At 34.0% G+C, this 21,455-nt stretch overlaps 1 protein-coding gene and 1 long non-coding RNA gene across 4 annotated transcripts in view; one reads left to right on the top strand and one right to left on the bottom strand.

Annotated features, from left to right (window-relative positions):
- LOC113474777 overlaps positions 1-13,052 on the bottom strand; it is a 19,271-nt gene extending 6,219 nt beyond the window's left edge. The window contains exons 1-2 of the long non-coding RNA XR_003396464.1: positions 13,042-13,052; positions 6,453-6,462 (exon numbers count right to left, since the gene is read on the bottom strand). This is a non-coding gene — a long non-coding RNA (uncharacterized LOC113474777). The remainder of the gene's footprint in view (positions 1-6,452; positions 6,463-13,041) is intronic.
- The window catches only part of LOC104266316 (serine-protein kinase ATM-like), a 32,109-nt gene that overhangs the window by 1,805 nt on the left and 8,849 nt on the right, over positions 1-21,455 (top strand). The window contains exons 1-39 of one of the 3 annotated variants that reach the window (XM_018814489.1): positions 295-373; positions 724-857; positions 1,015-1,179; positions 1,930-2,098; positions 2,430-2,625; positions 3,172-3,309; positions 3,552-3,650; positions 3,998-4,123; positions 4,587-4,755; positions 5,214-5,439; positions 5,622-6,059; positions 6,583-6,788; positions 7,041-7,502; positions 7,872-8,041; positions 8,465-8,646; positions 9,007-9,179; positions 9,570-9,728; positions 10,280-10,564; positions 11,030-11,320; positions 11,563-11,814; positions 12,418-12,604; positions 12,787-12,901; positions 13,452-13,702; positions 14,141-14,246; positions 14,592-14,688; positions 15,072-15,220; positions 15,390-15,465; positions 15,757-15,937; positions 16,240-16,413; positions 16,835-16,959; positions 17,394-17,483; positions 17,548-17,585; positions 18,003-18,120; positions 18,263-18,313; positions 18,569-18,760; positions 19,383-19,585; positions 20,084-20,185; positions 20,440-20,639; positions 20,829-20,924. In XM_018814489.1, the coding sequence (XP_018670034.1) occupies positions 360-373; positions 724-857; positions 1,015-1,179; positions 1,930-2,098; positions 2,430-2,625; positions 3,172-3,309; positions 3,552-3,650; positions 3,998-4,123; positions 4,587-4,755; positions 5,214-5,439; positions 5,622-6,059; positions 6,583-6,788; positions 7,041-7,502; positions 7,872-8,041; positions 8,465-8,646; positions 9,007-9,179; positions 9,570-9,728; positions 10,280-10,564; positions 11,030-11,320; positions 11,563-11,814; positions 12,418-12,604; positions 12,787-12,901; positions 13,452-13,702; positions 14,141-14,246; positions 14,592-14,688; positions 15,072-15,220; positions 15,390-15,465; positions 15,757-15,937; positions 16,240-16,413; positions 16,835-16,959; positions 17,394-17,483; positions 17,548-17,585; positions 18,003-18,120; positions 18,263-18,313; positions 18,569-18,760; positions 19,383-19,585; positions 20,084-20,185; positions 20,440-20,639; positions 20,829-20,924 (6,605 nt within the window). In that variant the 5' untranslated portion in view covers positions 295-359. Of the gene's footprint in view, positions 1-294; positions 374-723; positions 858-1,014; positions 1,180-1,929; positions 2,099-2,429; positions 2,626-3,171; positions 3,310-3,551; positions 3,651-3,997; positions 4,124-4,586; positions 4,756-5,213; positions 5,440-5,621; positions 6,060-6,582; positions 6,789-7,040; positions 7,503-7,871; positions 8,042-8,464; positions 8,647-9,006; positions 9,180-9,569; positions 9,729-10,279; positions 10,565-11,029; positions 11,321-11,562; positions 11,815-12,417; positions 12,605-12,786; positions 12,902-13,451; positions 13,703-14,140; positions 14,247-14,591; positions 14,689-15,071; positions 15,221-15,389; positions 15,466-15,756; positions 15,938-16,239; positions 16,414-16,834; positions 16,960-17,393; positions 17,484-17,547; positions 17,586-18,002; positions 18,121-18,262; positions 18,314-18,568; positions 18,761-19,382; positions 19,586-20,083; positions 20,186-20,439; positions 20,640-20,828; positions 20,925-21,455 lie in introns of those variants that run through there. The other 2 variants (XM_026837170.1, XM_026837169.1) reach the window with 2 other exon arrangements.

The following is a 21,455-nucleotide window of genomic DNA, read 5'->3' as shown; positions in this document are numbered from 1 at the left end:
AGAGAAGAATCCTATGGTACATAGCAGAATAGGCTGGTCGAAAGTGTTAGAGGTTGGTGGTTAGGGGTTGATGGTTAGGGGGTTAGTGGTTATAGGGATTAGTAGTTAGGGATTAAACTCTTCACTAGCACCCAATTTTTGAAAGGTCTATTATAACATTAGCATTTGAAATTAAACATTCTTTTCTCAAAAATCATTCCAAACTGCTGTTTAGTAAGTAACTTGAAGACTCCAGGTTCAAGTCACAATGCGGTGGCTGTCTCTGTGTTTTAAAAATTATTATTTTCCAGGTAGTCCAGCAATTAAATGAACTATGGGCAAGACCAGGGAAGACCAAGCTATCGTACACCATTGTTTTTATGGCAATACACGGGTGGGTATAACATAAAATGGAAATTGGTTTAGTTTTTATCTATATAATGTCCTTAGGCAACACATTTAACAACAATTGCTTGTTGCTGCAATCGAATGGTCACTAATCGGGTAGTCTAAATTGTTTGTGAGGCATACAGAAAAACTCGGTGGTCTCTAGTAATGGATTGTCTAAATTGTCAGCCACACAGAAAAAAATCCCTCAAAGTTACATACATGGTAAATTGTAAGCTGGCACGAGGTGTATGAAACAGAACATCCGTGTTATAACGCCTATCATTTTCTTATGCAGGCGAGAATAAAGCAAGCTACATTATTTTATTCATTCATTTAAATATATCCATAAAACAGGTACATCTTCAAGGAGTCCGAACTCTTAAACCACAAAGTTCAAAATCTCACTCCTTCCATGCGGAAAACAAAACTACAAAAATTAAAGGAAATTTCTGGATTGTTGCGACTAGTGGTCAAAACTGCCTGCAAAGGTACGATGTGTTAACTTGTGTATTTTGCGATTTAGGGTGCAACTTTTATTTTGCTGTTAATTCTCTTCTTTTCATTCTTTAAATAACATGATCTTCGCTATCGTTCTTAAAAAGATAAATAAAAAATTATGTAAAATTTAAAATCATTTTCTCACAGATGGGCCAAAAATTAAAAGCCAAGAATTCCTTGACGCAGTATTTGTGATATTGCGGCACGACTTTCAAAAAGTTCATCTTGGAGGAACTTATCTTCACTTACTTGTACATGAGCTGCTCACTTCTCGTGTACAAATATCCCATGTAACACCACAGCAGTGGAAAGGTATGTGTGTGTGATGACTAGGGCTGTGGAAAAGTTAACAGTTAACCATTTAACTGAACCTATTCGGGTAACCGCTAACAGAAAGTTCAAGTCGTTTTCGAATTATGATGTCATAGGGCATACACGTATATCAATATCTGTCTCATTACCACGAAAGGCGTGTGTTTGGTTCGTTGATTGGTTCTCCGCGATAAGACAGAGTGGGCAGCGACCCTGTTGCTTTAATCTTGCCCTACAACTGCGATTACGTCATTAATCTCGATTGTTAATACTGCAGGGTATCTAGTTTTGCAACACTATTTAGGCGTAATAAATAACCTCATTGTTTCCCCTCAGCGAAGCAGGATGTTTATTACGAAACAGCAAAAGTGGGAAATCCACATCCTTAGTAATGAAAGTTATATTAATAATAAATAACAAACACCGGTGCCAGGACACAGTGTTAACACACCTGCGTCTAATGCAGAGGTTTTGGGTTCAAGGCTTGTCACTGCCACCATTGTGGGCGTATGTGTCTTTGAACAAAACACTTAAAGAAAATTGCTCCAACCCAGTGGTCACTAATGTGTTGTCTAAATTGTCAGCCATACTTAAAACAAAAAATATATATAAGTCGGAAAAAAAATTCCCTACAAACTTACATATGTGGTAACTTGTATGCAGAAACGAGGTGTATGAAATAGAACATCTGGGTAATAAAAACTGTTCTCTGCTAAGTAAGGGTAAATAAGTTCCATTCATTCATTTCAGACATTCTGTTTATTTGTTGTTCCTCATTTGAAAACGGGGACTTTTATGGCGTAGGAGTTGTACGCGCCATGCAAATAATCAAGTCTCTGCTGTTATGTGTTCTAATGCAATGTCAAATATCAAATTTTGAGTTCCTGTTCTCGTTTTTCAATAACTGTATAAAGAAAAAGTAAGTCATTTTTATATATATTTTTGTTGTATAAAAAAAGTGCCATTTTACAACTTAACAGAGAGCATGAGGTGTATGAATACACCATGTGTGTCTGGTTTATAAAAAAAGTCCCATGTTATAACTTGACAGCGAGCATAAGGTGCATAAATGCACCATGTCTGCCCCCGTTGTATAAAAGTACTCCTATGTAACCTGTAACATGTTATGTAATAAGTTGTGTAATACCTTGACATTAAGTATGAGTCCTATGAATACACAATATGTCTCTGGTTTCTAAAAAATTTTCTATGCTATAACTTGACATTGAGCATAAGGTGTGTTCTTACAGATCCCAGTGCTCTGGTACAGTGTTAGAGCCCACATTGACTTGCATGTTGGAGTTCTGTAAAACCAAAGTATGCAGCAACACACATGAGGTATTACTGCTGGGTAAAGCTACACTGCCTATGCTAGTTGGTTTATTATCAAGCAAAGCAACAACAGATGTGGCGAAAACAAAGATCCTGGAATTCTCTCTTTTTCAGGTGGTAATTTATAAAAATTGAATTATTTGTTTGGGTTCAAAATGATTGAACGAATGAATGTAACTTGCTTTATCCTCACGTGGCTGGAAAATGATAGTCGTTATAACACAGGTGTTCTGTTTCATACACCTCGTGCCAGCTTATGAGTTACCATGTATGTTACTTTGTGGGTATGTTTTTTGTATGGCTGACAAATAAGACAACCCATTAGTGACCACTGGGTTAGAGCAATTGTTGTTAAGTGTCTTGCCCAACAGCACATACGCCCACAATGGTAGCAGCAATGAGCCTTGAACCAATAACCTCTAGGTATTCACAGGCATGCTTACCACTGTGCTACAGCGCGAACTTGAAAAAATAAAAAATAAATAAAATTGTATGTGTCCTTGGGCAAGATATCTAATGGCAAATGGCTCCAACCCAGTGGTCAGTTTGAATTAAAATCCAAACTATAGCCAAACATTAAATAAAAATGCAAAAATCGAAAAAAATAACATGCTAACCCTCGGGATTGATTTTAAAAGTTCCTATCACCTGCTTTCCCAGATTCAAGCATTGAATCATTACTCATTGGTTGGAGATACATATTATTGGACAGACAACCACCAATGGGGTGAACTACTAAAAAATTTGCTTTTCCACACTGAGACATTTATCTGCTCAAACAAGCATAATGCTGATCAGGTGAGAATCTGTTTTATTTATGTTACTGTGGCAATACCCTTGGCTGTTAGGGTAAAGGGCCTACTCACGCCTAAATCTAAGTCCATTGCATGCCTTGCTGTTGTAAGATCTCAAAACAGTCATTTCCTTTTTCTTATTTAACTGGACTATTCTTTATTTTTTGCTGCATATTCAGTAGTGCTTGAAGAAGTAGTGTTATACATTAGTTTTATTTTATAACAAAAATTACAATTTTGTTGCAGTTTCCAAACTGCAAAGGAACAGATGTAGCGGTTGAATTATCCTCTGTTATTTTAATTCATTTCTTTTCCATGAAACAGCAACATAAAAGTTCCATAATGGTATGTTATGTACTTCATTTTATGTTAAAACAATTTTTGTGGGCTTAGACAAGACACTTAGTGGAAAATTGCTTCAACCCAGTTGTCATTTTAAAGTCCCAAAATACAGTCAAACATGCAAAAAGTAAAAAATAATGTTCTAACCCATACATAGGCATTGTGTGTGTGTAACAGAACACCTGTTTTATAATAACTGTCTTTGCCCCATCACATAACGATAAATAAGTTAAATTCATCCAGTAAAATCATTTTTACACAGCCAGTAGAACCCATAGACTAGATTTACTAAATAAATGTAACTTATTTATTCATGCGTAGTGGGCCATATTTTTTAAATTTTAACACAGCCAGTGGAACCTGCAGACCAAAACGGAGTTACATTTTCTCAGATTTTCCAACCATCTTGTATTGTGGACCTTGTGAAACAGAGGATAGAAACCCAAAGTTTGTCCAACGCACAGTGGTGGCTAAAGGTAATGGGACCATACACATATATATCTATTATTTTTCAGTTGTGTTTTATAATTTTAAGTTGTACCAGTTTAGTTTTTAAATATTCAGCTTGAATTTATAATCCTTACTGAGCATAAAAACATAAAAACCCAAACTGTTTGAAATTTGGAAAAGAAATTCCAAAGTAGTTTTAAGACCTTGTCGCCTACCTACCGAGAAGCAGCAGGGTCCAAAATCTGGTAAGGTCCATGTGTAGCACCTAGGGTGTTGGGGTAATTGGCCAATTCTGACCTAGATCTAAGGAAACATTGCATGTCACGCTGCGGGACCTCACCCACATAGAATAGAATTACACAAAGTACTATATGATTATATTAGGTTTTTTAACCATTTGTCATGGAAAATTCTGGAAAAAATAAATAGGTTTGGGGCAAAAAAGTTTGGAAATCTAGTCTTATAAGTAGTTATCATTCAACTACTCAGGTCCTACAGACACTGCTACAAAAACCGGATATTTTTACACAAAAAGATCTTTTGCATTTTACCTATGCACTATACGAGCTGCTAACAAGGAAAATATCAAATGAAGTGACCACTGATGTGTTAACTTGCCTGTGTTATATGTGTGTTTGGAAACCAACTAATGAGCAAAGTAAGTTGTTGTTTTGATGCCTTTTTTTTCGGTAAAAACAGTTTTGCTTTTTTTTTAAAATAGGCTATGTAACTTAAACCTTTTAAAATATGTAACTTAAATTTTTTAATTTTTAATATTATAAGCTAAAAACTTTGACATAGTGCAGATATCGTAAAAAAGTCATTTCCCCATTTTTTTTTAAATTTTAATTGTAAGAAATGCCATATGAATCAAAAAAATGTTCACATACCTTTGGGCTCTCCAACTCTATACTAAACTAAACCAATTTTTCTTTTGTTATAAAATTGTCATTTTCATATTTTTGTCTAACTTTATTTTTTTGTAAACTAAACCTAAAAATTAAACCCATTTATATTCATACAGTTCACAATGATTTAATTGCAACGAGGAATAAAAATTTAAAAATCAGAATTTTTATAATTTTATTTTTTGTAACCCATTTATATTCCCTACAGGTGACAACTATTTATTTAAAATTTGGAGAAAAGTTTTTGAGATAACACGGCAATTTGCGTCTTCTCTCGTAACGTTAAAGAATCTCTCGCTTTCTAATTCTGCATTCACACTGATGTCATCAGTGTTGCAAAATGACCAAGAACATAAGTTTAAAATACTTGGCAACACTCCTAATCTTTTAAACAGCTTATGGCCAGTGATATACATGTCCCAAAGACCCACAAGGTGTGTTTATAGATCGTTTAAACATTTTTACAGTTTGTTCGACAGGCTATGCATGTTTTTATAGAATTTTTTTCTAAATTGCTGAATTTATGAAAAGTAAATTTTTGTTGTTGTTTTTTTCCTAAAAATAGCAGATTAAAAAAAATCATTTTATGTTTTAAAAAAATATTTTAATTCTTCAGGGGTTTTCTTTTATTCCTATGCACCTGGATAAAGATACACGGTCTTGAAGAAATAGCTGACTCATCACTTGTGACTCAGCTAAAAAAAGAGCAGTGCAACAGTTTTCAAATAAAACAGTGCATGCCTATAAGATGTGGTATCCTGGATTGGCTTTTGCAATTTTTGAACTCAAAAACACAGGATTCATCGCTATTATTAAAGGACTCTGCAGCTTCAGATGCTACAGCTATGAACTCAAGTGATTTTGACGTAAAAATTGCGTCAATTTTGCTAATAGCTTTATGTTGTGAAGACCCCAGGGCTTGCCTTCAGCGATTTTTGGCGAAAAGTTTTGAATTTTCTTTGGTTTCTGTTGAATTTGAAACACCTGAAGGTGCGTTCTGGTTCACGACTGCTGCTTCTAAGTTTTCTGGAAGTTTCTGGGAAAAGAAAGTCTCGTAAGTTGGTTTTCTTGTTATCCTGTCTTTTCCTTTAAAATATTTCTAAATCTTCACTAAGTTATTATTATATTATTAATATTAAGGTAGTAGGTTAGGTATAGTCTGTGTTAGGAGTGGTAACTTGTAGCAATGGCATTCGGATAAAAAAAATTTTTAGTAAACATTGTGTTGTTTTTAATAAAAATACCTATTTATAATGTAAAAATCTAATTTTATTAAAAAAAAACAAGTTAAAACTTAAAGATATTACTTAGTTTTTGAACGATAAACAGCTTTTGTTTGTTTCGTATGCATTAAGATGTTTGTTTGGACAATTTGCCTTTTTCTTATATTTTCTCCTATTCAGTGTTTCATTTCTTTGGCTTTTACTGTACTCATTTCTCCTCTAACCACGTTTGCTCTTTTTCCTTGGCCTTTTTTCCTCTTATTTTGTCATTTTTTTAAACAAAAACTTGCCTTTATTCTTTCGTTCTCTCTATCAAACTTTTTTGCTCTCAAAAAATAAATAAAAAAATTTCAGAGCAGAGATTCCAACCCTGGTATATGAAGATGTCCCTGAAGTGTTGCCGTGCAAATATTTTCATGATGCACTTAGCAAGCACATAGCCAACAACACCCAAGATCTGGCAACACTGCAACTCAATGAACCGAACATAGAGATCATCAAAAAAAACCTGACAACACTGAATTTGTTGGTCTATTTATCAATGAAATGGCCTTTTCATGGTATGCTGATGTTTTCACATATTTAAAAAATATTTTTAAATTAATTTTCCAAGTTTTAATGATTTTTTTTGTTAAAAATGATTAAATTAAAGTTGCAATTTTTGCAAAAAGTATTTTAGGTTTTTCTAATTTTAATCCAACCAAATTTTAACTTTAAATCAGCTGCATTAAAAACAGTATTACTCTTTAAAAGACATTTAAATAACTTTTCATTAGATAAAATTATATATTATTCATACAATCTTTTTTCAGATTGGGAAAAAAATCTTGAAAAAGTTTCGACAGTTTTGAGTGCCATTTCTGACCAATTGAAAAGGTTGCAACTCTCATATAAAGACAGCACACATAACAATGCAGTCTATGGTGCTTTGACAGCCATTTTGGATGGTCTATTATCAGCTAATACTGTCATATCTCAAACCTCTAACAGCAGAAAACAGAAAATTTTGGAATTTCTTTTAAAAAAGCTTGACAGTGTGCATGAGGTTACTCTCGAAATATTTCGGATTTCTGTTTTTTCCGGAAGATTCGATGCAGATGCTGGTAATGGTTCCTCTTCAAATTGTGAGGACTTTGGGAGGATGGGCAGTGAAGATCTGGAAGGATCCTTTTCCCAACATCCAAATCCTCCTCCAGAGGGAAGGAGAGAGCATGCTGCTATAGAAATATTATATGAAGATGCAAAAGGAAGGAATGGAGCATCGACAACCACAGGTTAGGTTTTTTAAGACGTCTCTTGCTGTGGTACATTGGTAAGCCCTCTATCCCAAAGAGTAGTGATTTAAGGCTCAGCGCTGCTACCATTGTGGCGTATGTGTCTTTGAGCAATATAGTTAACGGCAATTGCTCCAACCCAGTGGTCACTATTTGGTTATCTAAATTGAAAGCCATAGAGAAAAAAAACACATCACCAAAGTTACATATGTGGTAACTTGAAAAGTTGGCATAAGCTGTATGAAATAGAACAGTTTGTTATAACGACTGTTATTTCCCGCCATGCGAGGATGAGTAAAGTTACATTCATTCGTTATAAGTGTCTGGTGTATAGAAAAATTTAAAAAAATAAACAATTTTTCCTTGTAGAATCTACACCCAGCCGTAAAGAATTAGCAAGAGTTAGCACAAAACTTATAGTTGGCATTGAAAGACTGCTGAAGTTAAACAAATGGACAGATATGTTGGACATATTTAATGATGATCAGTTTAAAATAGCAGACGATACAAAAGCTACATCTCTGGTCTATTTTATGAAGGTAAAACGATTTAAAATTATATATTTTTAGTGTTAACTATTATAAAAGGCAGTCACATCAACAAAAATATATTATCTAAAAAAAAGGATTTGCGAATGTAGTGATATATATAGCGTGGTACAGTCAATGGTTAGCGGGCCTGCCTGTTACCCAGAGGTAATCGGTTCAAGGCTCGTCGCTGCTACCATTGTGGTGCTATGTCCTTGAGCAAGACACTTACCAACAAATGCTCCAACCCAGTGATCACTAATGGGTTGTCTTATTGGTCAGCCGTACAGACAAAACACCCACAAAGTTGCTTGGTAACTCGTAAGCGGGTACGAGGTGTATGAAACAGAACACCCATGTTATAACGACTGTCAATCCCCCAAGCAAAGATAAAGCAAGTTACATTCATTCATACATGGCTTATTATTTTCACAGCACCTTGGGTCTTGCATTGGCCACAGTTTCACAGAATCTGCTGCAAAATCTTTGATCAAATTAATGCGATCCTTATTTCGGTGTCATTATCAAGATCAACTTCTTTGTGCTGCCTGTTTGGAAGCTCTTTCTCGAATAATTGCCAAATTTCCATTTTCTCAAGAATCAGGAAATATTTTATGGTAAAAAGTTAACTTATTGGTGTAGAAATGTGTGTTTTCTAAGGTAAAAATATGTAACTTAATGTAGTTTGTATTTTATACTGAAAATCTTACGGTTTTGCTTAATAAATATAAATTTTACTGTAGACACATGGTAAACATACTTGTATATAATATAAAACCTGATTTATGTTTAAAAACCTAGTTTAAACATAAAAAAACACGCCTGCCTCTATCCTAGAGGTTATGGGTTCAAGGGGGCGTTTCCTTTGGCAAGAAACAGCATTTGCTCCAACCTAGTGGTCACTAATGAATTGTTCAAATCGTCAGCAATACATAATGATAAAAAAAATTTAAAGAATATTTTTCTTTTTTGCACAGTCATCACGACGTTGTATCGTTGCTTCAAATAATTCAGAAGCTAATTTCCAAAGAGACTTGCGGGGCAGAAGTGAAAATCGGTTACATCATGTGCCTGTCTGCTTTATTTAACACTTACACCAGCCAGGAAAACAATTTTGAAGACCCTGGATCACTACAGAGCAAATTTGGAGGTAAGGGTTGTGAAATAAGATGGTTGAATTAAATAGTTGATGCCAGGTTTTAATTTTTATGGGGTTGGGAATTTAATGTTACCGTTGCCATGGGATAGCTTATAGCACTCATGGATTTAACCTAGAATTAATGGGTTCAAGGCTTGTCGCTGCTACCATTGTGGGCATATGTGTCCTTTGGCAAGACACTTAACGGCAATTGCTCCAACCCAGTGGTCAATAATGGGTTGTCTAAATTGTCGCCATACAAAAAAAAGAATCACCCACAAAGTTACATTCTTGGGAACTCGTAAGCTGGCACAAGTGTATGAAACAGAATACCTGTGTTATAACAACTGTCGTTTTCCGGCCATGCGAGGATAAATATTTACATTTATTATTTATTTACAGTATCTTGCTCCATTATTGAATTTCTTGCTGATGGCAACTCTGCTGTGAGGTTTTGTTGCATCTACCACTTACGAAACCTGTTTAAACCGGTTCAAAGTGGAAACAATGCTTATGAGAAGCTGCAGTTTCATAAGGAGCTTCTTACGCAAATTTGCAAAGGTAAATTTTGGGGGTAATGGGCTAACTCTGGCCTAAATCCCATGACCTGTAATTTTCATTATTTTCGCACAGTCTCTTTAACAGTTTAGGTGCTAGAACGTGTCTGTTGTGTTTTTCCATTGTTATCTAAATTAACAAAATTTGTAGATGAAAAAATATGTTCTTTTTATGTTTTTGTGCATTGAGTAAACTTGCATTAATGCTGCGGTTTTGAGAGTATGTGTCCTTGGGCAAGACAGTTATCGGCAATTGATCCAACCCAGTGGCCACTAATGGGTTGTCCAAATTGTCAACCATACAGTAAAAGCAATCACCCACAAGGTTACATACGTGGTAACCTGTAAGCTGGCACAGGGTGTATGAAACTAAACACCTATGTTATAACGACGATCATTTTCCAGCCTCGGGAGGATAAAACAAATTTTAAACTACATTCATTTATTCATAAAAGTTAAAAAAAAGTCTAAACTTCAATAAACTATATCAACCAGACTTATAATATGGGTAGACCTAAATTAATAATAATAATTGTAATGCGATTTATATTTTAGTCGGCAGATTTTGCGATTTTCGAAAAAAACCGTCTCAAACAACTGCGCAAAAAGTTGCTGAGTATAATATACAGAAACTACACTTCTTAAACACATATGTTCTCGCTCTATGTTCTGTTGTCTGTCATAAAAGTTATAATCTCGACCAGCAAGTCATTATGGAGATATGTAATGCTACAAGGGGTTTTGAACACTTGGAAAATGATAGAGAGATTTTTGGAAAATTTATCGAAATTTCCTGTTCTGTAACAAAGTTCTTTACTTTAGAGAATTGTGGTCCATTAGGTAAGTAAGAATTTTATTTTTTGTTTTTTTTGTTTTATTTTTTAAAATGTCAATCTAGTTTATTTTAAATTTCAAGTTTAATAGAATTAGGGTTAAAATTTGTTGTTTCAAATAAATGAAAATTATAATATAGTAGGGTGGAGGAAGATGGGACACCTTTTTGTTTAGTTTTCTCTTTCCATTTAGTAGTAAACAAAGAACATTCAATGAATTATAAAACCGTATCTTCACAACTTCCATAGTCCGTTGTTAATTGTTTAAAACACGATCCGGCTGTTTGGATATTATGTGTTAAAGGTGTCCCATCTTCCCCCACCTTACTATAATATTACTATTTTCCTTTTAGTTGTTTCTTCGTTTACGGTATCTAAACAAAATATTTAAACTGAAAAAACAGGATATAGCGACAAAACAACAGTTGTTAAAACACGCTTACAGGTAAAAATTTATTTTTTTCAATTTCAGGTACAAAATTGAAGATTTACATTTCAAAATTTCTGCCTTATATTTTAAGCCAGTGGTGCCAGCACAGGGAAAATACTTGGAAAATGTTTCCCTACTTTTTATTTGGTTGTCATACCATGTCGGAATTCACCAAAACCCACTATAGCAGTTTTATTCCTGTTTTGGTTGCGGAAAGTTCTGGAAAAAAAGACAAAATGGCCGCCGTGTTGAAATATTATGATAATGTCAAAGTCGTTCAAAGTTGCTTGGCTTCAATTTTGCCATTTGTTGTTGTGAATGTTGCTGCTAAAAGTAAGTAATGTCCATTCATTTATTCAAGTAATGTTAAAAATAAATTACTAAAATAAAATACTTTTTCACCCAAATTTTCAAATTTCTCTAAAAAAAATAATTATTATATACACCAAAACATTGCTTTACAGTTAGTAATATTTTTAATTCATAAAAACATTATTATATTTTCTAGTTTTAAAAAGTTTTTATCTAGCTTAAAGTTAGTAAAAAATCAAAAATTGATTTTCTGATTTTTCCAGGCAGCAAAACCAGCCAAATTTTTCTCAAAATTGAAAAACAGAAGTGCATTGAAATAATACAGTGGCTGGCCAGTGTATCTGAGTACAACAGCAAATCACAAATGGTTCTCCACAACCTACCAATAGTCCTACACAACCTGTTCCTTATGTACCACCCTTTATGTGAAGATCATGACACAGATTTATGTTGTATGTCAAACACTGACCCAAACCCATTTGCATTTGCTGGAATAGATGAAACGCATCTTGAAGGTAAAAACAAAACAACAATTTGTTTGTTTTTATAAATTTAGTTTTGTGATTTTTTACTTGTATCAATTATAATAATATAAAAACTTTATTTGTCTCTTGGATTCTGGTAGCAAAGATTGAAAATGTTTAAAAAGAAAAGGCAAACTATAGCGACAAAACAACAGTTGTTAAAATATGCTTACAGTTGAAAACATATTTACGTTTAATTGGAAGAAAAAAGCTTGGTCGCTACACCTAGCAAAACTAATTAAAATGATTTTACCATTTTGCTCATGTTTGCTTTATTTTTGTCCAACACTACAGTAGTTAGAGTATTCAAATTGTGATCGAAAGGTACTGGGTTTAATGCTCAATGCTGCTACTATTGTAGGCATGTATGTTTTGGGCAAGTCATTATTTATTGCTCCAACCCAGTGGTCGCTAATGGGTTGTCCAAACTACTAGCGGTATAAAAAACAATCACCCACAAAGTTACATACGGGGTAACTCGTAAGCAGGCACGAGGTGTACGAAACAGAACACCCTTGTTATAACGACTGTCATTGCCCTGCCACATTTTAGTTCCAAAATTTTAATCTTTTTTTTAATCTTTTTATTTTTTAGCCTGCTTATGTACCTTACTACAATTGTGCAATGCACAATACAATACAGATGGTCAATCTTGGAAGCCAGCTTTAATTTCTTTGTTAGTGGAAAGCTCTAACTTTCATACAGTATTACTTTCAATGCAAGAGGAAATTTCAAGTGCTGTGAATGTTGTTGAACAGAAAAGAGCATTACTAGCGTACCGGTAAGATTTTTAACTAAATCTCAGGTCCCTCTATGTGCCTTTCTATAGGCCCTAAACCATATAGCCTAGAGCAGAATTGCCCAATATCTAAAATTTCTAACTTTCAGTAAAATGGTCTGGAAGTAAAAAAGTCTATAAAAGACTGGAATACAACTAAAAATTAATACCATTTTATCTTTTAGGTATTTCTGTTTATTTGTTGTCGAAAATTTGGAATTACTTGGAGAAATGCAGAATTTTTTTCTTCGTAGTACAATATGTATTTTCTTTCACCATGCAATTGAAGTTTCTGAAATGGTTGGTTTGTTTATTATTTATCAACTATAGACTTGAACGTATCTAACTTTATTTCCAAGGGCTGGAAAACTACAGTCGTTATAACAAGGGTGTTCTGTTTCATACACCTCGGTTCGCTTACGAGTTACTACGTATGTAACTTTGTGTGTAAATTTTTATGCGTGACAATTCAGACAGCCTATTAGTGACCACTGGGTTGGAGCAATTGTCGTTAAGTGTCTTGTACAAGAAGACATATGCCCACAATGGTAGCAACAATGAGCCTTGAACTCATAGCCTATGAGTTAAAGGCAGGCGCGCTAATTATTGGAAAGTCCAATACAGCTCTTTTGGTCAAAATGTTAGTTAGCAAACTTCTCTTAAAATATTAATTGTAATTATAACTATTTCTTATATGTGATTAACCTTTTCTACTGCGATTAAAGAGATTTTATTAATTAAACTAAAAAAAAATTATTAATTAAACTAAAAAATGCTAAAATTTCAGTCAGAATTCTTTTTTATAATAATGTTTGCCGTTGTTCTAATTAATTCTTTCAAACATTTCTAGGTCAAATCTCCTGGCAAAACCAGCCACCTATGTTACCCCACCCTGGCATGCATCTGCATTAACACTTGCTTTAATGTCTACACCGCTGTGTCTCAACTAGGCAGTTTAAACTGCATTGAAATTTTGGCCAGTAGACCAGTAGTACATATAGCACTGTTGGCATTATTTTCCATCTCAAATGCTTGTGACATGGATCGGGATAATATTAATCTTTCTGTTAGCGAACTTTACTTGTTCTTGATGGAAAATAAGTAAGTATAATGTGCATGTATTGTTTTTGAAAACATTTTTATGGAATAGGTATTCTTGTTTTAGGGGTTTAAGATTTATAGTAAATGAATGTAACTTGCTTTATCCTCGCATGACTGAAAAACGACATGTTATAACAGGGGTGTTCTGTTTCATACACTTCATGCCAGCTTATAAGTTACCAAGTAGGTTACCTTCTGGGTGATTGTTTCTTTCTATAGCAGCGACGAGCCTTGAACCCATAATCCCTGGACCATTTATCTTCTGTATTGTGCTAAAGAAATACTTTTTTAAACAAAAATGTGTTACTTTAACAACTATGTATAAAAAAATTTTTTTTAACGTTTTTTTCAGTAAAACTTAATAAAAAAAATTAAAGTTAATTTTTCTAATTTTTGGGATGTTTTTATCAAAATAAAAATTCAAATTTCTTTTTTCAGTAAAATGCAAACAGCTTACCAACCTGCACTGCATGCATACCCGGTGTCAACCAGGAACACATTATATGCGCGTATTCAAAACTCAAACATTACCAACACGCCTGTTGTAAGTAATAAATACCTTTAACGGATTTAAATTTTTTTTTTTTTTTGTGGTTCAAATCCCTCAAAAATTGTCAAATCGTTTTTTAATAGTTTATATTTTTCAAATACCTTTTTACGGACTTACAAATTATTTTTTTAGGTATTTTTTCTTACAAATACCTTTAACAGATATTTAAATATTTTTCTATGATTTCTATATTTAAAATACCTTTGTACAGATTTTCAAATCACTTTTTTTATGATTCCTATTGTTCGAAAACCCTTTTAAAGATTTTTAAATCATTTTTTATGGTTCAAATACTTTTCCCAGACTTACAAATCATGTTTATGATTTCTATGATTTCAGCTGCCATACGAAAACAGTAACATCACAAAAACAGAGATTTTGCAAATTTTGCTGCAGAGCATAGAAGACAGTATTATTATGGATGGCTTGGGCTATTGTAGGTTGCTGTTTATTTAAACCTACTTATTTATCCAAAATGACAGTTTTGTAACGAATGAATTTATTTACCCTTGTGTGGTGGGGAAATGGCAGTCGTTATAATGCATGAATAAATAAATGTAACTTATGTATCCTCACATGAATAGTACCAGGTTGTCTGCATTATGTCATATAGTAGGGTTGGGGAAGATGGGTCACCTTTCATTCCATTTTCTCGTCCCATTTGGTAGTAAATAGAGAACATTCAAAGAATTATAAATCCGTATCCTCACAACTCCCATAGAACGTTGTTAATTGTTTAAAACACGATCAGGATTTTTGGATATTATGTTCTAAAGGTCTCCAACCCTACCATATTAGTAAATTTTGGACATTTTTCAGATATAGATAATTTACAAGAAGGAATTCTTCTCCAAACGATTGAAACTTTGCAAGATATGAATAAAAACGAGCGGAAACGAAATCAAATATTACTTAAATCTCAATTCAATAAATCACTTAAGTTCTCATTTGAAAACAGCAAAATAAAGGTGCTATTCCATTCTATTATGTAAAAATAAGGCCATATACTTTGCTAGGACCTGGGATTTTGCTAGAATTGGGCCAATACCCATATCTTATACTGAAAAAATGTAGTAGAAAAAGTGAAATTCTATAATAAAACACCATGTAATATGTAACGAAACTGTCATATCCCAGGTTTTAATTGGAAAGTTCATTGGATTAGTTGGTTCTGAAATTTGTGAAGATACGGAATTGGAGCAGCAACAGCAAGGTTTGTAATCATAGCAGTGGTGAGCTTTGAACCTGGGATCCTTCAGTTAAAAAACATACATGTCTGTTGCTGTGACACAGTGGTTGTTGCAACTGTCTTTAACCAAAGGAAGAGGGTATGGGTTCAAGCACCTACAGAGTTACATACATAATAGCTTGTAAGAGGTTACGAGGTGTATGAAACAGAACACCCGTGTTATAACGACTGCTGTTGCTTAACTATGCAAAAAAATAAACATTTAAACAAAAAACGCAGGAAATATTAATCTAGTGTAACTACTTTTTCGCGCAGAAAACTCATGTTTTACGGCTCTACTGAACGAGCTATGTACTTTGGTTTTCCATACACATCTACCTACTGCTAAAGCTGCTGTTGATTCTACCATAAAACTTGTCAAAATAAAGCACATTCAAAAATCTTTGTCCAGCATACCCCAACATAAAAGAACACTTGAAGTGTTAAAGGGATTTAAGTAAGTGGCTTATAACCCAGAGGTAATGGGTTCTAGGCTTGTCGGTGCTACCATTGTGGGCGCATATGTCTTTGGGCAAGACACTTAACGGCAATTGCTGCAATTCAGTGGACACTAATGGGTTGTCTAGTTGCCTAAATTGTCAGCCATACAGGAAAATTATTTATTTATTTATAAAGTTACATACTTGGTTACTTATGGGGGGCACGAGGTGTATGGGAAACAGAACACCAATGTTATAACAACTGCCGTTTCCGGCCATGCGAAGATAAATCAGAGACATTTCTTTATCCTTTTTTCAGCATTAAAACTAAGACTGAAGAAACAGCTACACAATGTGACAAATCACTTTTAAACAACCAGCAATTATGGTCATGCCGCCACAAAAATTTCAAAACTTGGATTACAGAATTGACAACTGCTATGCTGCTTGCATGTGAGATTCAACATTTGCATGCATTGGTTGGAATATGCAGGTAATACATTGAATATTTCTGTCTAGTTTTTTAAGCTTTTAAATCAAGAGCTTCTACAACAAGGGTTTTTAAATTGTATGTCAGTTTTTATATTAACTAAAACTAAAAATGTTTTTAGTTGAAAAAAGCCATTTTTACAAAATAACATTTATAATACATCTCTGAATCAATTCTTTTTAAAGCCTACTCCCCCCATTTTACAGGTCATGTCACGCCTTTTCTCCTCTCAACAAATGTGAATATATTTTTATTGTAAACGTGTTTTAACAACTCTCAATTTATCACTATATCATGCCCTTAATTTTAAACTATATTTAAAAAGAAAGAAGATTGAAGAGAAAACTAAAATATTATTATTATATTTATATTTTACCTAACTAACATTTAAAACTATCTTTTTGTGTTTATTTTTTTATCCTAGGCTTTCCCCAACACTATGCAGTCATGTTCTACCCCATACAATACTACAAGTTCTTCTTTATGATCAAGCCATGAAAGATGTTTTATCAAATGGAATCATGGCTTCATTGAACTCAGCATTTGAAGGTGACATTTATTTTCGTGTTTTTGATGAATACACCTCGTGCCCGCTTATGAGTTACCACGTTTGTAACTTTGTTGGTGAATATTTTTATGTGTTTATGTATGGCTGACGATTTGGACAACCCTTTAGTGACCACTGGGTTGGAGCAATTGCCGTTAAGCGTCTTGACCAAGGACACATACGACACAATGGGAGCAGGGTCAAGCCTTGAACCCATAACCTCTAAGTTAGAGCCAGGCATCCTAACCAGTGTGGCATGGCACCAGACTTATCCCAACATTAATTTTTGTCGTTGCAACACTGAAAAGTTTATTTTTCTTATTATTTCCTGAATTTTTCCTTGGCAACACCAACACGGAAAAAAATTATTTTCCTCATGGCAACACTAAAGTACATTACTTTTCTAATGGCAACACTGACACTTGATATTTTGCAGAAAATAATTTACCACTGAACCATTCATCCTTACATACCATCCTGTTAACGCTACAATATCTTCGTGAAAACGGGACGTGCAACACTGCAAGTGAGTGCATTTATATTCTGGTATAATGTGGTAGAAACCGGTTTTAACAAGTTTAATTTTATAGATTTTGCGCAACAATCTTCAAACAGGAACCAACCAAAGGTAACTTATTTAAATTTTGATAAAACAGTGTTTCCAGACATTTTTGTATCATTTTTTATTACAACAGTGTTCCCAATATTCTTGGCTTTTTTTAGACCAGTGTTTCCCAAACAGTTTGGGCTAAAGTGCGCCCGCCTGTAACCCAGAGCTTATGGGTACAAGGCTCATTGCTGCTACCATTGTGGGTTTATATGTCCTTTGTAAAAACACTTAAAGGCAATTGCTCCAACCCAATGGTCACTAATGGGTTGTCTAAAATTATCAGCCATATTGAAAAATACTCCCACAAAGGTACATACGTGGTAACTTATAAGCTGGCACGAAGTGTAAGAAACAGAACACCTGTGTTTTATTTATTTAGGCCATTATTTAGGATAAAGCAAGTTACGTTTATTCATAAAAAATAATTTTCCACAGGTTTTTGGACCAAATAGCTTGAGTTATCTTCTGGACATAAACTTACTTACTGCAGCCAAGGTTTCACTTATATGTGGATCTTCATACCAGGCTATTCTATACACTGAAAGCTGGGCAGGTATGCATATTATCATTTTTTTTAATATTGGTTTTTTTTTTTTTTTTTTTATAGTCAATTTTTTCAATTGCTGTATCATTTATTTTGTTTTTTCTTCCTTTTTTTGGTAGTTTGTTTTAATATAATCTGTATTGCCCTACAGATTCTGTAGAAGACAGCATGTACAAATCTGCTCAGCAAAGCAATGGAAATTGTGAGTAAATGGATTATCTAAAAAGGAAAATTTAAAAAATACAATAATAAAATTACATGGTAACTCGTCAACATGAAATGTGGTGAGAAAATAGGACACCTGTGTTATGACTGTCATTGCTTGGTAGTACACACAAAACTAGTGTCCGTAATACATGCCCAAATTTTTAGTTACATGACATTTTAACCTACAAGCAATACTTTTTAAATTTTAATTAAAAAATTTTTTTGTTTTTGAATTTTTTTTTTTTTTCAGCTGACAGGGTAAAATTTCCCAGAGGGTCCACTTCTAGAACTACTTCTGCTCATATCTCTTCAACCACCACTTCTAACCCTGTTTCTAACATCGTTAATTTCTTGGATGCTGAAAAAAGAAAGTCGCTTATACAGTTTCGACAGTTAGGCAAATGTTGTGCATTAGATGTTATGCAAGAATTAGGAAAACAAGGTAAAATAAATTTTAATTTGATATTTCCTGCAGCATGCCATGGTACCTGAGATTTAGGCTAGACTTGGTCTGTTACCTCAACATCAAGGCTGCTACAACTTACCTACATAAAAAAGCACAGTGGTAAGCATGCCTTCCTCAAATCCAGAGGTTACCGGTTCAAGGCTCGTCACTGCTACATCTTTTGGCTGGACCCAGTGGTCACTAGTGGGTTGACCAAATCGTCAGCCATGCATAAAAATAATCACCAACAAAGTTACATACATGGTAACTCATAAACTGGCACAAGGTTTGTGAATTAGAACACCCATGTTATAACGACTGTCATTTTCCGGACATGCAAGGATAAAGCAAGTTACATTCATTCAATATAATAGTACCAGGATATCAGCATTATACTATATAGTAGGGTGGGGGAAAATGGAACACCACTTGGTAGTAAACAAAGAACATTTAAACAAATATAAAACGGTATCCCCACGACTCCCATAGACCGTTGTTAATTGTTTAAAACACGATCAGGACATTTGAATATTATGTGCTAAAGGTGGCCCATCTTTTCTCCATCCTACTACTACTATTTAAAGCCATAAACTACAACAACAAGTCTATTATTTCTCAGGCAAAGACGCAATCTCAATTCTAACGGAGGCGTATAATTTTATCGGCGACGTCGACGGTTTGTACGGCGTCATCGTGTCACCCGTGCATGGCTCACAAGATGCACCGCTGCTGAATATGTACGAGAAAGAGGGATGTTGGGATAAACTGCTAAAAAGCCATGACTTGCTGTTGTCTATACCTGGTGGTAGTAAGTCTAACATGGTAAGAAGATGTTATTATTTAATAAATAATTTGAAAAATGAAAAAAAACACTGAATTTTTTCGCATAGAGGGGTAATGACAGTCGTTACAACACAGGTGCTTTGTTTCATATACACTGTTTAACTGGATTTTTGGATAATTTTTTATAAGTTCGGCAAACAGTTTGGACAAGCCATATTGACCACTGGGTTAAAGCAATTATTGTTAAGTGTCTTGCCCACAAGTCACATATGCGCATGGTGTGGGCAGACCTTGAACCCATAACCTCCAGTCTACAGTGGACTGTTTTAGCCACGACGTCGGGTTAAAAATATTTTTAAAAAATCCCCAAATAGAATCAACCATAAAGTAACATATGTGGTAACTTGAAAGTAGAATGAAGTGTATGAAACAGAACACTCATATTATAACGACTGTCGTTTTCCACAATGCGAGGGTGAACAGTTACATTCATTTATTCAACACCTTATATCTTAAAACTTCTTATATTCTTAATAGGGTGAAGTAGTAGCTTCACTTCAAAACTGTAGCTTGTCACATGTATGTGATATGTATATGAGAGGAATTTCTAAAGATCACACTGCTTTTGCTAGTGATGAGGTAAAACTCTGTTTTTTTAAAGGTAAATACAGTTTGTAAGTAACTCAAACTAGTATTGCAATTATGTAAAAAAGTTTATTGGCTAATTCTAAAAAAAAAAATTTTTGGAATAAATTCCCCCTTTTTTTTAACACGGATATTTTTTGCATAAAAAAAGTGTTATTTTTTGTGTGTTTTTTTAGAACAAAAATTGTTTTTTTTTCCTTAAATTTCCCCCCAAAAAAAAAAATAATTTTTTTTTCCTTTTTGTAAAGTTGCTTCAAGACCTTCAATACAAATCAGTGTGGACAGCTGGGCAGTGGGACGTGGCCAGCTTGCACGGGGTGCACGGGATGCACGGAGCTGCCAAGACTTCATTCCACAAGCACATGTTCCACGCGATGCACGCTATGCACAACAACTGCCCATTAAAGTTTACCCTTGCCCTTGAAAATGGACGCACCCATGCAGTTCTGTAAGTAAAACTTTTTTGTGGAGTTTATTTTTATGTTCAGTTTTTTTTTTAAGTAGATTAGTTTAGTTGAAATTTCCCAAAAAAGATTTATTTTTTCAAAAATATAGATATTAATTTTCTGTACATTATTTTAAATTTTCCTAAACATTTTTTTTTTATTTAACGAAAAGTTTGTTTGAATTTTTTAAGCAAATTACTGGGAGAGCCTCTGAAGTCTGTATCATCTAATCTAGAACCTGTGGTGTCTAGATTACAATGCTTGAGTGAAATGGAAGAAATTGAGAGGTATGTATCATGTGTGTGCTTAGAAAGTTTGCTTGTTTTAAGGTTTTAGTTTGTGTATAGAGTATAAAAATAGACTCATGCTGCAGCTTGACAGGAAGCATAGGGTATATGAATACGCCATGTGTGTCTGATGTATATGAAGACACCCATGGTATAACTCGACAGTAAGCATGAGGTTCATGAATACACCATGTGTGTTTGGTGTATAAGAAGCCACCCATGGTATAACTCGACAGTGAGCATGAGGTTCATGAATACGCCATGTGTGTCTGGTGTATAAGAAGCCACCCATGGTATAACTCGACAGTAAGCATGAGGTTCATGAATACACCATGTGTGTTTGGTGTATAAGAAGACACCCATGTTATAACTCGACAGTAAGCATGAGGTTCATGAATACACCATGTGTGTTTGGTGTATAAGAAGACACCTATGTTATAACGCAGCAGTGAAAATGAGGTTTATCTTAAATTAAAACATATTTTAACTTACGAATATGCATAATTCCCATACACCATATACGGGATCCTT

This window comes from Ciona intestinalis, chromosome 12, assembly GCF_000224145.3.
Source record: "Ciona intestinalis chromosome 12, KH, whole genome shotgun sequence".
In the NCBI taxonomy this organism is placed as follows: domain Eukaryota; kingdom Metazoa; phylum Chordata; class Ascidiacea; order Phlebobranchia; family Cionidae; genus Ciona; species Ciona intestinalis.
The sequence above is the reverse complement of the archived record's forward strand: the minus strand, read 5'-3'. Positions and strand labels throughout refer to the sequence as shown.